The sequence below is a fragment of the Labrus bergylta genome, chromosome 16 (genome assembly GCF_963930695.1).
Source record: "Labrus bergylta chromosome 16, fLabBer1.1, whole genome shotgun sequence".
In the NCBI taxonomy this organism is placed as follows: domain Eukaryota; kingdom Metazoa; phylum Chordata; class Actinopteri; order Labriformes; family Labridae; genus Labrus; species Labrus bergylta.
This window is the reverse complement of record NC_089210.1, coordinates 1-16616: the sequence shown is the minus strand read 5'-3', so window position 1 is coordinate 16616 and position 16616 is coordinate 1. Positions and strand designations below refer to the sequence as shown.

At 47.2% G+C, this 16616-nt stretch overlaps 2 protein-coding genes across 3 annotated transcripts; one reads left to right on the top strand and one right to left on the bottom strand.

The window, feature by feature from the left end:
- The first annotated feature begins 40 nt into the window (after positions 1-40).
- On the top strand, positions 41-11436 carry cpsf4 (cleavage and polyadenylation specific factor 4). Of its 2 annotated transcripts, none has more exons than XM_065964462.1 (8): positions 41-337; positions 485-535; positions 783-935; positions 10068-10163; positions 10273-10366; positions 10481-10553; positions 10647-10808; positions 11130-11436. In XM_065964462.1, exons 1-8 carry the CDS (start codon positions 235-237, stop codon positions 11196-11198), a joined length of 801 nt encoding a protein of 266 aa, XP_065820534.1. In that variant the 5' UTR covers positions 41-234; the 3' UTR covers positions 11199-11436. The 2 variants fall into 2 exon arrangements, with proteins under 2 accessions (XP_065820534.1, XP_065820535.1); XM_065964463.1 differs by having other exon boundaries at positions 304-396.
- Positions 11437-12520: 1084 nt separating this feature from the next.
- On the bottom strand, positions 12521-15636 carry atp5mf (ATP synthase membrane subunit f). The gene is made up of 4 exons (XM_065964464.1): positions 15583-15636; positions 13703-13810; positions 12727-12843; positions 12521-12632 (listed from the first exon to the last, which is right to left on the bottom strand). Exons 1-4 carry the CDS (start codon positions 15596-15598, stop codon positions 12604-12606), a joined length of 270 nt encoding a protein of 89 aa, XP_065820536.1. The 5' UTR covers positions 15599-15636; the 3' UTR covers positions 12521-12603.
- Between the last annotated feature and the right edge of the window lie 980 nt (positions 15637-16616).

The window sequence follows — 16616 nt, the reverse complement described above, 5'->3', positions numbered from 1 at the left end:
CTCTTTGTTTTAAGTTCAAAGATTAAGTTTATAATGATAACAGTTAGCAGCTAGATAACAGTTAGCATTTAGCAGCTAATACAACGCTGAAGAAAGAGCGGCTCTTTGTTTTAAGTTCAAAGATTAAGTTTATAAAACGTTACGTCACAAAGAGAAACTTTTGCGTGTTTTCGCAGCGCTGAGTGAATTCTTATTAGCGTACAGGTTAGCCTAGCATCGTTAGCCGGATCCAACATGCAGGACCTGCTAGCCAACGTGGACCACATCAAGTTTGATCTGGAGTTCGCGGTGAAGCAGCAGCTCGGCGCGCAGCCTCTTCCTTTCCCCGGGATGGACAGTACGTGAGCTAAGCTAACACTGAGTGTGCTAACTCTAAACAGTAACTTTGTACTGCAGGTAGCTAACAGCAGCTAACAGCTAACAACAGCTAACAGCTAACTGTGGCTACATTGTGTCATTAATAAATAAATGTTTCTTTCTCCAGAGTCTGGATCCGCTGTGTGCGAGTTCTTCATGAGAGCTGCCTGCGTGAAAGGTAAGGTGTGTGTGTGTGTGTGTGTGTGTGTGTGTGTGTGTGTGTGTGTGTGTGTGTGTGTGTGTGTGTGTGTGTGTGTGTGTGTGTGTGTGTGTGTGTGTGTGTGTGTGTGTGTGTGTGTGTGTGTGTGTGTGTGAGAGAGAGAGAGAGAGAGAGAGAGAGAGAGAGAGTCTCCGTCCTCTGAGGTGGGTTAGAGTCCTGCAGGTGTGTCTTCTTCAGGTGAGTGTGTGTGTGTGTCTCCTCTCAGGTGGGATGTGTCCGTTCAGACACATCAGCGGGGAGAAGACGGTGGTGTGTAAACACTGGCTCAGAGGATTGTGTAAGAAAGGAGATCAGTGTGAGTTCCTCCACGAGTACGACATGACCAAGATGCCAGAGTGTTACTTCTACTCCAAGTTCGGTGAGTTCACCTGAAACACCCAACACACTACACACTACACCCTACACCCTACACCCTACACACAACACACTACACACTACACCCTACACACAACACACTACACCCAACACACAACACACTACACCCAATACACAACACACTACACCCAACACCCAACACACTACACCCTACACCCAACACACTACACCCAACACACTACACCCTACACCCAACACACTACACCCAACACACTACACCCTACACCCAACACACTACACCCAACACACTACACACAACACACTACACCCAACACACTACACACTACACCCTACACCCAACACACTACACACAACACACTACACACTACACCCTACACCCTACACACAACACCCAACACACTACACACAACACACTACACCCAACACACTACACACTACACCCTACACCCAACACACTACACCCTACACCCTACACACAACACACTACACACAACACACTACACCCAACACACTACACACTACACACTACACCCAACACACTACACCCTACACCCAACACACTACACCCAACACACTACACACAACACACTACACCCAACACACTACACACTACACCCTACACCCAACACACTACACCCAACACACTACACACTACACCCTACACCCTACACACAACACACTACACACTACACCCTACACACAACACACTACACCCAACACACAACACACTACACCCAACACACTACACACAACACACTACACCCAACACACTACTCCCAACACACTACACCCTACACCCAACACACTACACCCAACACACTACACACTACACCCTACACCCTACATACAACACACTACACACTACACCCTACACACAACACACTACACCCAACACACTACACCCAATACACTACACCCAACCACTACACCCTACACCCAACACACTACACCCAACACCCAACACACTACACCCACACACACACACAACACACAACACACTACACCCAACACACTACACCAACACACTACACCCAACACACTACACCTACACACTACACCCTATATCCTACACACTATACCTAACACTATACCCAACACACTACACCACTACACACTTACACTACACAGCTACACACTACACACTACACACTACACCTACACCAACACACAACACACTACACCCAACACACTACACCCAACACACTACACACAACACACTACACCCAATACACAACACACTACACCAACACATAAATTGTACACTACACCCCAACACACAACACACTACACCAACACACTACACCAACACACTACACACAACACCTACACCCAACACACTACACACTACACACTATACCCAACACACTACACCCAACACACTACACACTACACACTATACCCAACACACTACACACTACACCTACACACAACACACTACACCAACACACAACACACTACACCCATATACAAACACACTACACCCAACACCCAACACACTACACCCACCCAACACACACTACACCAACACACTACCAACACACTACACACAACACACTACACCAACACACTACACCTACACACTAACACACACTATACCCAACACACTACACCAACACACTACACACTACACACTACACACAACACACTACACCCAACACACTACACCCTACACACTACACACCTACACACAACACACTACACCAACACACAACACTACACCCAACACACTACACCTACACCAACAACACTAACACACAACTACACCTACACACTACACCCTACACACTACACCCTACACACAACACACTAACACCCTACACACAACACACTACACCCAACACACTACACCAACACTACACACAACACACTACACCCAACACACAACACACACACTACACCCACTACACTACACCCTACACACAACACCTACACCCAACACACTACACCCTACACCATCACACTACACAACACACTACACCCAACACACTACACCCTACACACTACACTACACACAACACACTACACCCTACACTACACTACACCCAACACACTACACACAACACACTACACCAACACACTACACCCTACACCACCACTACACACAACACACTAACACTACACCTACACCTACACACAACACCCAACACACTACACACAACACTACACCTACACACTACACACTCACCCTACACCAACACACTACACCTACACCCTACACACAACACACTACACACAACACACTACACCCAACACACTACACACTACACACTACACCCAACACACTACACCCTACACCAACACACTACACCCAACACACTACACACAACACACTACACCCAACACACTACACACTACACCCTACACCCAACACCCTACACCAACACACTACACACTACACCATACACACAACACACTACACCAACACACTACACCAATACACAACACTACACCCAACACCCAACACACTACACCCAACACCCAACACACTACACCCTACACACTACACCCTACACCACACACTACACCCAACACACTACACCCTACACCCAACACACTACACCCAACACACTACACACAACACACTACACCCAACACACTACACACTACACCCTACACCCAACACACTACACACAACACACTACACACTACACCCTACACCCTACACACAACACCCAACACACTACACACAACACACTACACCCAACACACTACACACTACACCCTACACCAACACAGCTACACCTACACCCTACACACAACACACTACACACAACACACTACACCCAACACACTACACACTACACACTACACCCAACACACTACACCCTACACCCAACACACTACACCCAACACACTACACACAACACACTACACCCAACACACTACACACTACACCCTACACCCAACACACTACACCCAACACACTACACACTACACCCTACACCCTACACACAACACACTACACACTACACCCTACACACAACACACTACACCCAACACACAACACACTACACCCAACACACTACACACAACACACTACACCCAACACACTACTCCCAACACACTACACCCTACACCCAACACACTACACCCAACACACTACACACTACACCCTACACCTACATACAACACACTACACACTACACCCTACACACAACACACTACACCCAACACACTACACCCAATACACAACACCCAACACACTACACCCTACACCCAACACACTACACCCAACACCCAACACACTACACCCTACACCCAACACACAACACACAACACACTACACCAACACACTACACCCAACACACTACACACAACACACTACACCCAACACACTACACACTATACCCAACACACTACACCCAACACACTACACACTACACACTATACCCAACACACTACACACTACACCCTACACACAACACACTACACCCAACACACAACACACTACACCCTACACCAACACACAACACACTACACCAACACACTACACCCAACACACTACACACAACACACTACACCCAATACACAACACACTACACCCAACACCCAACACACTACACCCTACACCCAACACACAACACACTACACCCAACACACTACACCAACACACTACACACAACACACTACACCCAACACACTACACACTACACACTATACCCAACACACTACACCCAACACACTACACACTACACACTATACCCAACACACTACACACTACACCCTACACACAACACACTACACCCAACACACAACACACTACACCCAATACACAACACACTACACCAACACCCAACACACTACACCCTACACCCAACACACAACACACTACACCCAACACACTACACACAACACACTACACACAACACACTACACCCAACACACTACACACTACACACTATACCCAACACACTACACCCAACACACTACACACTACACACTACACACAACACACTACACCCAACACACTACACCCAACACACTACACCCTACACACAACACACTACACCAACACACAACACACTACACCCAACACACTACACCCTACACACAACACCCTACACACAACACACTACACCCTACACACTACACCCAACACACTACACCCTACACACAACACACAACACCCTACACACAACACACTACACCCAACACACTACACCCAACACACTACACACAACACACTACACCCAACACACAACACACAACACACTACACCCAACACACTACACCCTACACACAACACACTACACCCAACACACAACACACTACACCCTACACACAACACACTACACCCAACACACTACACCCAACACACTACACCCTACACCCAACACACTACACCCAACACACTACACCCTACACCCAACACACTACACCCAACACACTACACACAACACACTACACCCAACACACTACACACTACACCCTACACCCAACACACTACACACAACACACTACACACTACACCCTACACCCTACACACAACACCCAACACACTACACACAACACACTACACCCAACACACTACACACTACACCCTACACCCAACACACTACACCCTACACCCTACACACAACACACTACACACAACACACTACACCCAACACACTACACACTACACACTACACCCAACACACTACACCCTACACCCAACACACTACACCCAACACACTACACACAACACACTACACCCAACACACTACACACTACACCCTACACCCAACACACTACACCCAACACACTACACACTACACCCTACACCCTACACACAACACACTACACACTACACCCTACACACAACACACTACACCCAACACACAACACACTACACCCAACACACTACACACAACACACTACACCCAACACACTACTCCCAACACACTACACCCTACACCCAACACACTACACCCAACACACTACACACTACACCCTACACCCTACATACAACACACTACACACTACACCCTACACACAACACACTACACCCAACACACTACACCCAATACACAACACCCAACACACTACACCCTACACCCAACACACTACACCCAACACCCAACACACTACACCCTACACCCAACACACAACACACAACACACTACACCCAACACACTACACCCAACACACTACACACAACACACTACACCCAACACACTACACACTATACCCAACACACTACACCCAACACACTACACACTACACACTATACCCAACACACTACACACTACACCCTACACACAACACACTACACCCAACACACAACACACTACACCCTACACCCAACACACAACACACTACACCCAACACACTACACCCAACACACTACACCCAACACACTACACACAACACACTACACCCAATACACAACACACTACACCCAACACCCAACACACTACACCCTACACCCAACACACAACACACTACACCCAACACACTACACCCAACACACTACACACAACACACTACACCCAACACACTACACACTACACACTATACCCAACACACTACACCCAACACACTACACACTACACACTATACCCAACACACTACACACTACACCCTACACACAACACACTACACCCAACACACAACACACTACACCCAATACACAACACACTACACCCAACACCCAACACACTACACCCTACACCCAACACACAACACACTACACCCAACACACTACACACAACACACTACACACAACACACTACACCCAACACACTACACACTACACACTATACCCAACACACTACACCCAACACACTACACACTACACACTACACACAACACACTACACCCAACACACTACACCCAACACACTACACCCTACACACAACACACTACACCAACACACAACACACTACACCCAACACACTACACCCTACACACAACACCCTACACACAACACACTACACCCTACACACTACACCCAACACACTACACCCTACACACAACACACAACACCCTACACACAACACACTACACCCAACACACTACACCCAACACACTACACACAACACACTACACCCAACACACAACACACAACACACTACACCCAACACACAACACACTACACCCTACACACAACACACTACACCCAACACACTACACCCAACACACTACACCCAACACACTACACCCTACACACAACACACTACACCCAACACACAACACACAACACACTACACCCTACACACAACACACAACACACTACACCCTACACCCAACACACTACACCCTACACACAACACACTACACCCAACACACAACACACAACACACTACACCCTACACACTACACCCTACACACAACACACTACACCCAACACACAACACACAACACACTACACCCTACACACAACACACAACACACTACACCCTACACCCAACACACTACACCCTACACACAACACACTACACCCAACACACAACACACAACACACTACACCCTACACACAACACACAACACACTACACCCAACACACTACACACAACACCCAACACACTACACACAACACCCAACACACTACACCCAACACACTACACACAACACCCAACACACTACACACAACACCCAACACACTACACCCAACACCCAACACACTACTCCCAACACACTACACCCAACACACAACACACTACACCCAACACCCAACACACTACACCCAACACACTACACACTACACACAACACCCAACACACTACACACAACACCCAACACACTACACCCAACACACTACACCCAACACACTACACACTACACACTATACCCAACACACTACACACTACACCCTACACACAACACACTACACCCAACACACAACACACTACACCCTACACCCAACACACAACACACTACACCCAACACACTACACCCAACACACTACACACAACACACTACACCCAACACCCAACACACTACACCCTACACCCAACACACAACACACTACACCCAACACACTACACCCAACACACTACACACAACACACCCAACACACTACACACTACACACTATACCCAACACACTACACCCAACACACTACACACTACACACTATACCCAACACACTACACACTACACCCTACACACAACACACTACACCCAACACACAACACACTACACCCAATACACAACACACTACACCCAACACCCAACACACTACACCCTACACCCAACACACAACACACTACACCCAACACACTACACACAACACACTACACACAACACACTACACCCAACACACTACACACTACACACTATACCCAACACACTACACCCAACACACTACACACTACACCCAACACACTACACCCAACACACTACACCCAACACACTACACCCTACACACAACACACTACACCAACACACAACACACTACACCCAACACACTACACCCTACACACAACACCCTACACACAACACACTACACCCTACACACTACACCCAACACACTACACCCTACACACAACACACAACACCCTACACACTACACACAACACACTACACCCAACACACAACACACAACACACTACACCCAACACACTACACCCTACACACAACACACTACACCCTACACACAACACACTACACCCAACACACTACACCCAACACACTACACCCAACACACTACACCCTACACACAACACACTACACCCAACACACAACACACAACACACTACACCCTACACACAACACACAACACACTACACCCTACACCCAACACACTACACCCTACACACAACACACTACACCCAACACACAACACACAACACACAACACACTACACCCTACACACAACACACAACACACAACACCCAACACACTACACACAACACCCAACACACTACACCCAACACACTACACACAACACCCAACACACTACACACAACACCCAACACACTACACCCAACACCCAACACACTACACCCAACACCCAACACACTACTCCCAACACACTACACCCAACACACAACACACTACACCCAACACACTACACCCAACACACTACACACTACACACAACACCCAACACACTACACACAACACCCAACACACTACACCCAACACACTACACACAACACACTACACACTACACCCAACACACAACACCCTACACACTACACCCAACACACTACACACTACACCCAACACACAAACCCAGCACCCAACACACTACTCCCAACACACTACACCCAACACACAAACCCAGCACCCAACACACTACACCCAACACACTACACCCAACACACTACACCCTACACACTACACCCTACACACTACACCCAACACACTACACCCAACACACAAACCCAGCACCCAACACACTACTCCCAACACACTACACCCAACACACTACACCCTACACACTACACCCAACACACTACACACAACACCCAACACACAAACCCAGCACCCAACACACTACTCCCAACACACTACACCCAACACACTACACCCAACACACAACACCCAACACACTACACCCAACACACTACACCCAACACACAACACACTACACACAACACCCAACACACTACACCCAACACACTACACACAACACCCAATACACAACACACAACACCCAACACACAACACACAACACCCAATACACAACACACAACACCCAACACACAACACCCAACACACAACACCCAATACACAACACACTACACACAATACACTACACACAACACCCAATACACAACACACTACACACTACACACAACACCCAATACACAACACACAACACCCAATACACAACACACTACACCACACACACTACACACAACACCCAACACCCAACACCCAACACACTACACACTAAACACCAAACACAACACCCAATACACAACACACAACACCCAACACACTACACCCAATACACAACACACACAACACCCAATACACAACACACACAACACCCAATACACAACACACAACACACTACACCCAACACACAACACACCACACACAACCCACAACACCCAACACACAACACCCAATACACTACACACCAAACACAACACACTACACCCAACACACTACACACCACCCAATACACAACACACTACACACGAAACACAACACCCAATACACAACACACTACACCAAATAAAGAAAACAAAGAGTGTGTGTGTGTGTCCTCCCTCTCAGGTGAGTGCAGTAACAAAGAGTGTCCTTTCCTGCACATCGATCCCGAGTCAAAGATCAAAGACTGTCCGTGGTACGATCGAGGTTTCTGTAAACACGGTGAGTCCTGCTCTGTGTTCAGACATTAAGAATGGATCACAGATGTTGATGTCACCATGGCGACAGAGTCTAACCCAGATAGAATAATCCGAGCTGCTTCCTGTCTCAGGTCCTGACTGCAGACACCGACACACCCGCAGAGTGATCTGTGTCAACTACCTGGTGGGTTTCTGTCCTGAAGGGAAGTCCTGTAAATTCATGCAGTAAGTTCTCACCTGGTCCACACAGGTGATCAGTCCACCTTCATGTTTATTTCCTCCTGATCTAACGGAGGCAGTGACACGTCTTCTAACTGTGTTTCTCATCACCCTCTTAAGTCCTCGCTTCGAGCTGCCGATGGGAGCGTCTGAGCAGCCTCCTCTCCCTCAGCAAACCCAGAATATGGCGAAGGTGAGAGCACACCTGTTGACCCAGCAGCAGTGATGGTGTGATGAAATGATGTCATCATGGTCTTCTTCTTCATTCATTGTTTTTCTGCTGCAGCCCGTTCCCACCATCGGACGCTCGTCCCTCTCTCTAATCCAGCTCACCAACTCCAGTCCAGGTATGAGACCTCAGAATCACACACCTATGGGAGGAGGTCCGCAGAACAGCATGATGGGAAACAGAGGGCCACGCCCACTGGACCAGGTCACCTGCTACAAGGTGAGAACGTCCGTCTGAAGAGTTCAGAGTCTCTGAGTGTCGCTGTGAAAATAAACACACACATACAGATACATGCACGCAGGGTCCAAAATTAACACCCGCAAAGCGCCAAATCCGTTTGGCGAGTACTTTTCAGAGGATTATCCTCCACAGGGGAAATGTTTGATCAAAAAGTCATAAAAAACGCTGCTGAGTATTCAGAACGTTTGATGTAGCCGAGCTGCAGCTCCCTGCTCCTCTCTCACGGGGCACGCTGAGACACGCACATCCTGCTCTCTCCCTTTTTAAATCTGTGTTTTATCTCGTCTTTGTCGTCTGCAGTGCGGAGAGAAAGGTCACTATGCCAACAAATGCACCAAAGGTCACCTGGCCTTTCTGAGTGGACAGTGACCTTCAGCTGTGATGTCATCGTGTCTCCACAGCGCCCCCCTCAGGTGAGCAGAGGAGGGGAGAGGAATCCTCTTCTGTACCGAGGCTGGACTGAAACAAAGACTTTGACTTGGAGTCACTTTGAGGTAACCGCTCTGTACCAGGATGGACGACATCATCAGTGACATCAGAGACTCCAGTGCAGTGTGTAAATAAAACAGAAGAAATGTAAATAAAAGCTGTTTGTACTCTGAAGAAACTCGTCGGTTTATCCTTCACAGAATAATTCTTCGAGTTGATTTGGTTTCAGAGAACAAGCAGACGAGGGGTTCAGGTTTTTTTTTTTTTTTTTTTTTGCATTGCATGGTCACAGAGTGCTATCTAGTGGCCAAAATCCTACATGAGATTATTAGTTTATCACATTAGGGGTTAGGGTTTATTTTATTCAGATGGTAACGAGATGATTTTATTGATCATTTAAAAAAAAACGGAAGAAGGAAATGTAGGAGTTCGTTTTTGGCTCTCAAAGAGAAGAAGACGGGGCTAAGCCGGCCACCTTCAGCAGACAAGTAGCTGCTGAAGCCTGGAGTAGCCCTCACAATCCAGTCCACCTGGAAGCGGTCTTTATAGACCTGCAGGTCCTGGACCAGTTTAAACTGAGGATTTCATGAAGCCACGCCCCCTTTTCTTCTAAATCAAACTTTAAACTTTTTAAGACCCAAACTCTGAAATGAGAATCTCTTCTCCAACAGGAGCGTTTTAGATCGTCCTCGCAGTCTCACGTTGAACATGTTCACATCCCGTCACGGAGTCACATTCAGTTTATTCTGACAAACTTCACGATCGTGATGATAAAGAAAATGCTTTTTCTGGTTTTATATGCTCTTTAGGGTGTTTTCCATGTTTAGGCACATCTGTGCAAAAATTGAAAGTCTGCAGAAATGCGTCTTCTCCTACGTCCTCCTGTTAGCTGTAGCATTAGCTGCATGTAACGCTCGGTTCTAGCCTCCCTCGATAAAAATTTGTCAGTGTGAGATCACTGATCTAAGCCCATTGGCTCGTGCTGAGCAACTGACCAATCAGAGCAGACTTGGCCCACATGGGGTCTAACAGTGGGGGCTCAGCAGAGTGTAGCTGACGGACTCCGAGCGTAGAGGGAGCAAGGAGGAGCAGTTCATGAAAACAGACACTTTTAGAACTTTAGCTATTGTGAACGTACAAAAGTAGGAACATAGATTAAATATAAGAACCCCAAAAAGGACATAATATGGGCTCTTTAAACTTGTTAGTGACTGACAGGTGATGTGTGACCCTCAGAAAGCTTTAACACACACACACAGAGAATCCTTTGAGTGTTTATTTATTGGTCACATGTTGAACATAAAGAGAGTCGGGGGTTAAAGACTCGAGGACACCGTCTGAACATTTAGTGATACTTCCTCCAGCGGTCGTGTTCTGGAAGAGAAGATGGAGAAAAGGAGTTTTAAAGTCTTTCTACATTTCTGATAGAAATTAGATTTATTTAGAAAAACAGACGTTCATGACTTACTGATGTGGTCGTATTCCCACATGTAGCTGAGAGCCACGTAACCCACCAGCAGCATCGCAACGCCCCCGATTCCTCCCTTCTTCACATTGATGTATTTGTTGTAATACCTGTCATGACCTGCAGAGGGAGACAAACTGTAGTTTAAGACTTGCCCCCCCATCCAGGACTTATACCGGTCAGGGGTCAGGTAGCATCACTGCAGACTCCTCCCACCCCAGACACAAACTGTTCAGGCTCCTCCCCTCCAGCAGGTGTTACAGAACACTGCACGCCAAAACAACCTGTCATAACATTCTCCCTCCCCCCTCCAGAGTGTCAGACCTGAAACATCACACTCTGAACAGATGATTTAAACTTTCCCTCAGGTCGCAGAACGACTCTTTATCATCTCAGTACGTTTACACGGCTCACTCATTTACTCTGATATTTAATGTTAGACTTTCTATACATTAAAGAGGACATATAATAATAATTAATACTTTAGTAAGTATTCATTATTATCATCCTCCTCCAAACAGCCCCCCTGTGGTCTAAATGAAACATCTGTGCTGTGGTCAGAATATATCATGAATCAAGCACCAGAGGAGGTTTGTGAAAACAGTGAAGGTGAAGAAACAGGTGAGTGGACAGGTGATGAAACAGGCGAGTGGACAGGTGATGAAACAGGCGAGTGGACAGGTGATGAAACAGGCGAGTGGACAGGTGATGAAACAGGCGAGTGGACATGTGATGTAACAGGTGAGTGGACAGGTAATGAAACAGGTGAGTGGACAGGTAATGAAACAGGTGAGTGGACATGTGATGTAACAGGTGAGTGGACAGGTGATGAAACAGGCGAGTGGACAGGTGATGAAACAGGCGAGTGGACAGGTGATGAAACAGGCGAGTGGACATGTGATGTAACAGGTGAGTGGACAGGTAATGAAACAGGTGAGTGGACATGTGGTGGACAGGTGATGAAACAGGTGAGTTTTACCTCTGCGGACAGCGGAGATGATCCCGTTAGGCGTGAAGTCTCGACCTCCGAGCCAGCTCCCCAACTCGCCAAGTTTCACGTCCATGAGTCTCTTCTCAACTACAGCAACTGAAGGTGAGACAAAAGGTTTCAACATGAGAGACCACGAGAGACAGAGAGAGACCACGAGAGATCGAGAGAGACCACGAGAGACCGAGAGAGACCACGAGAGACAGAGAGAGACCACGAGACCGAGAGAGACCACGAGAGACCGAGAGAGACCACGAGAGACCGAGAGAGACCACGAGAGACAGAGAGAGACCACGAGAGACAGAGAGAGACCGAGAGAGACCACGAGAGACCGAGAGAGACCACGAGAGACAGAGAGAGACCACGAGAGACCGAGAGAGACCACGAGAGACAGAGAGAGACCACGAGAGACCGAGAGAGACCACGAGAGACAGAGAGAGACCGAGAGAGACCACGAGAGACCGAGAGAGACCACGAGAGACAGAGAGAGACCACGAGAGACAGAGAGAGACCGAGAGAGCCCACGAGAGACCGAGAGAGACCACGAGAGACCGAGAGAGACCACGAGAGACCACGAGAGACAGAGAGAGACCGAGAGAGACCACGAGAGACAGAGAGAGACCACGAGAGACAGAGAGAGACAGAGAGAGACCGAGAGAGACCACGAGAGACAGAGAGAGACCGAGAGAGACCACGAGAGACCGAGAGAGACCACGAGAGACCGAGACCGAGAGAGACCACGAGAGAGCCCACGAGAGACTGAGAGAGACCGAGAGAGACCACGAGAGACAGAGAGAGACCGAGAGAGCCCACGAGAGACCGAGAGAGCCCACGAGAGACCGAGAGAGACCGAGAGAGCCCACGAGAGACCGAGAGAGACCGAGAGAGCCCACGAGAGACAGAGAGAGACCACGAGAGACCGAGAGAGACCACGAGAGACAGAGAGAGACCGAGAGAGCCCACGAGAGACCGAGAGAGACCACGAGAGACCGAGAGAGACCACGAGAGACCACGAGAGACCGAGAGAGACCACGAGAGACCGAGAGAGACCACGAGAGACAGAGAGAGACCGAGAGAGCCCGAGAGAGACCGAGAGAGCCCACGAGAGACCGAGAGAGACCACGAGAGACAGAGAGAGACCGAGAGAGCCCACGAGAGACCGAGAGAGCCCACGAGAGACAGAGAGAGACCGAGAGAGCCCACGAGAGACCGAGAGAGACCACGAGAGACCACGAGAGACCGAGAGAGACCACGAGAGACCGAGAGAGACCACGAGAGACAGAGAGAGACCGAGAGAGCCCGAGAGAGACCGAGAGAGCCCACGAGAGACCGAGAGAGCCCACGAGAGACCGAGAGAGCCCACGAGAGACCGAGAGAGCCCACGAGAGACCGAGAGAGACCACGAGAACTACTGTACTGACTCTGTGTCTTATTCTGAGTCTTGTTAGTCGCAAACAGAACATCCGGGGTTTCTCCTGGATCAAATCTGTCTACGTTGTTACCCGTGCATGAACTGTACCGGACCAGGACCGAGAAGAGTACCGAGCACTGATCAGAGAAACTGGACTGTCGGGTGGATTGAAGGTGATAAAGTGACTCGTTGGTTAATATTAAGGTGATAAAGTGACTCGTTGGTTAATATTAAGGTGATAAAGTTTAAACAACAGAATCACGTCACCGTGAGCCGATGACACTAAAGTCCTTGACGGAGGCTGTCGGCTGGTTTCCGGCCTTCGATCAGAATAAATAGTCGACGTGAATCTTAAACGGTCCGTCGGACTCTTAAAACACAAAGTGACTAAAACAAGGAAACAAAATCACGAGAAATAAAGAGAAATAAAGACTTTAGAGCAGAGGACACCGTGTATTACCTGGTCTGTCTGCCATCTTGACTGGTAAAGACGACTTGCTGCAGGGAATTATGGGAAAACAGCGATGAAGTGCATTGTGGGAGAGGATGAAGTTCTGCTGTAGATCCGCTAGAGGGCAGAAAACTACAAACAACAGACTTCGAAAAGGTTTCACCCTCACAACACTAAATGTAATATTTACACTCTTTAAAATGATTAAAACATTCATTTATTTTATATTATATTCAATAACACAGACACACACACACACACACACACACACACACACACACACACATTCGGTCCTGGTTTGAGGGACTCATTTGCAGTGCAGAGTCAGTAGCCTCATAATTCATCCTGGTCATTAGGAGGCAGGATCATTAGTCAGTTACATACACACACAGATACATACATACACACACACACACACACACACACACACACACACACACACACACACACACACACACACACACACACACACAGATATGTAGACACATACACACAGCCACACACATACACACACACACACACACTAAAGTATGAGAGAGATACTACACACGCTCCACAGGGACCATTTCAGTCCTTTCAGTGATCCTTGCTTTAGGGTGTAATCGATAGTATAGTGTAATGGTATAACAATGTTATGGTATAATAGTGTAATGGTATAATAATGTTATGGTATAATAGTGTAATGGTATAATAATGTTATGGTATAATAGTGTAATGGTATAATAATGTAATGGTATAATAGTGTAATGGTATAATAGTGTAATGGTATAATAATGTTATGGTATAATAGTATAATAGTATAATAATGTAATGGTATAATAGTATAATGGTATAATAATGTTATGGTATAATAGTGTAATGGTATAATAGTGTAATGGTATAATAATGTAATGGTATAATAGTGTAATGGTATAATAGTGTAATGGTATAATAATGTTATGGTATAATAGTGTAATGGTATAATAGTGTAATGGTATAATAATGTAATGGTATAATAGTGTAATGGTATAATAATGTAATGGTATAATAGTATAATGGTATAA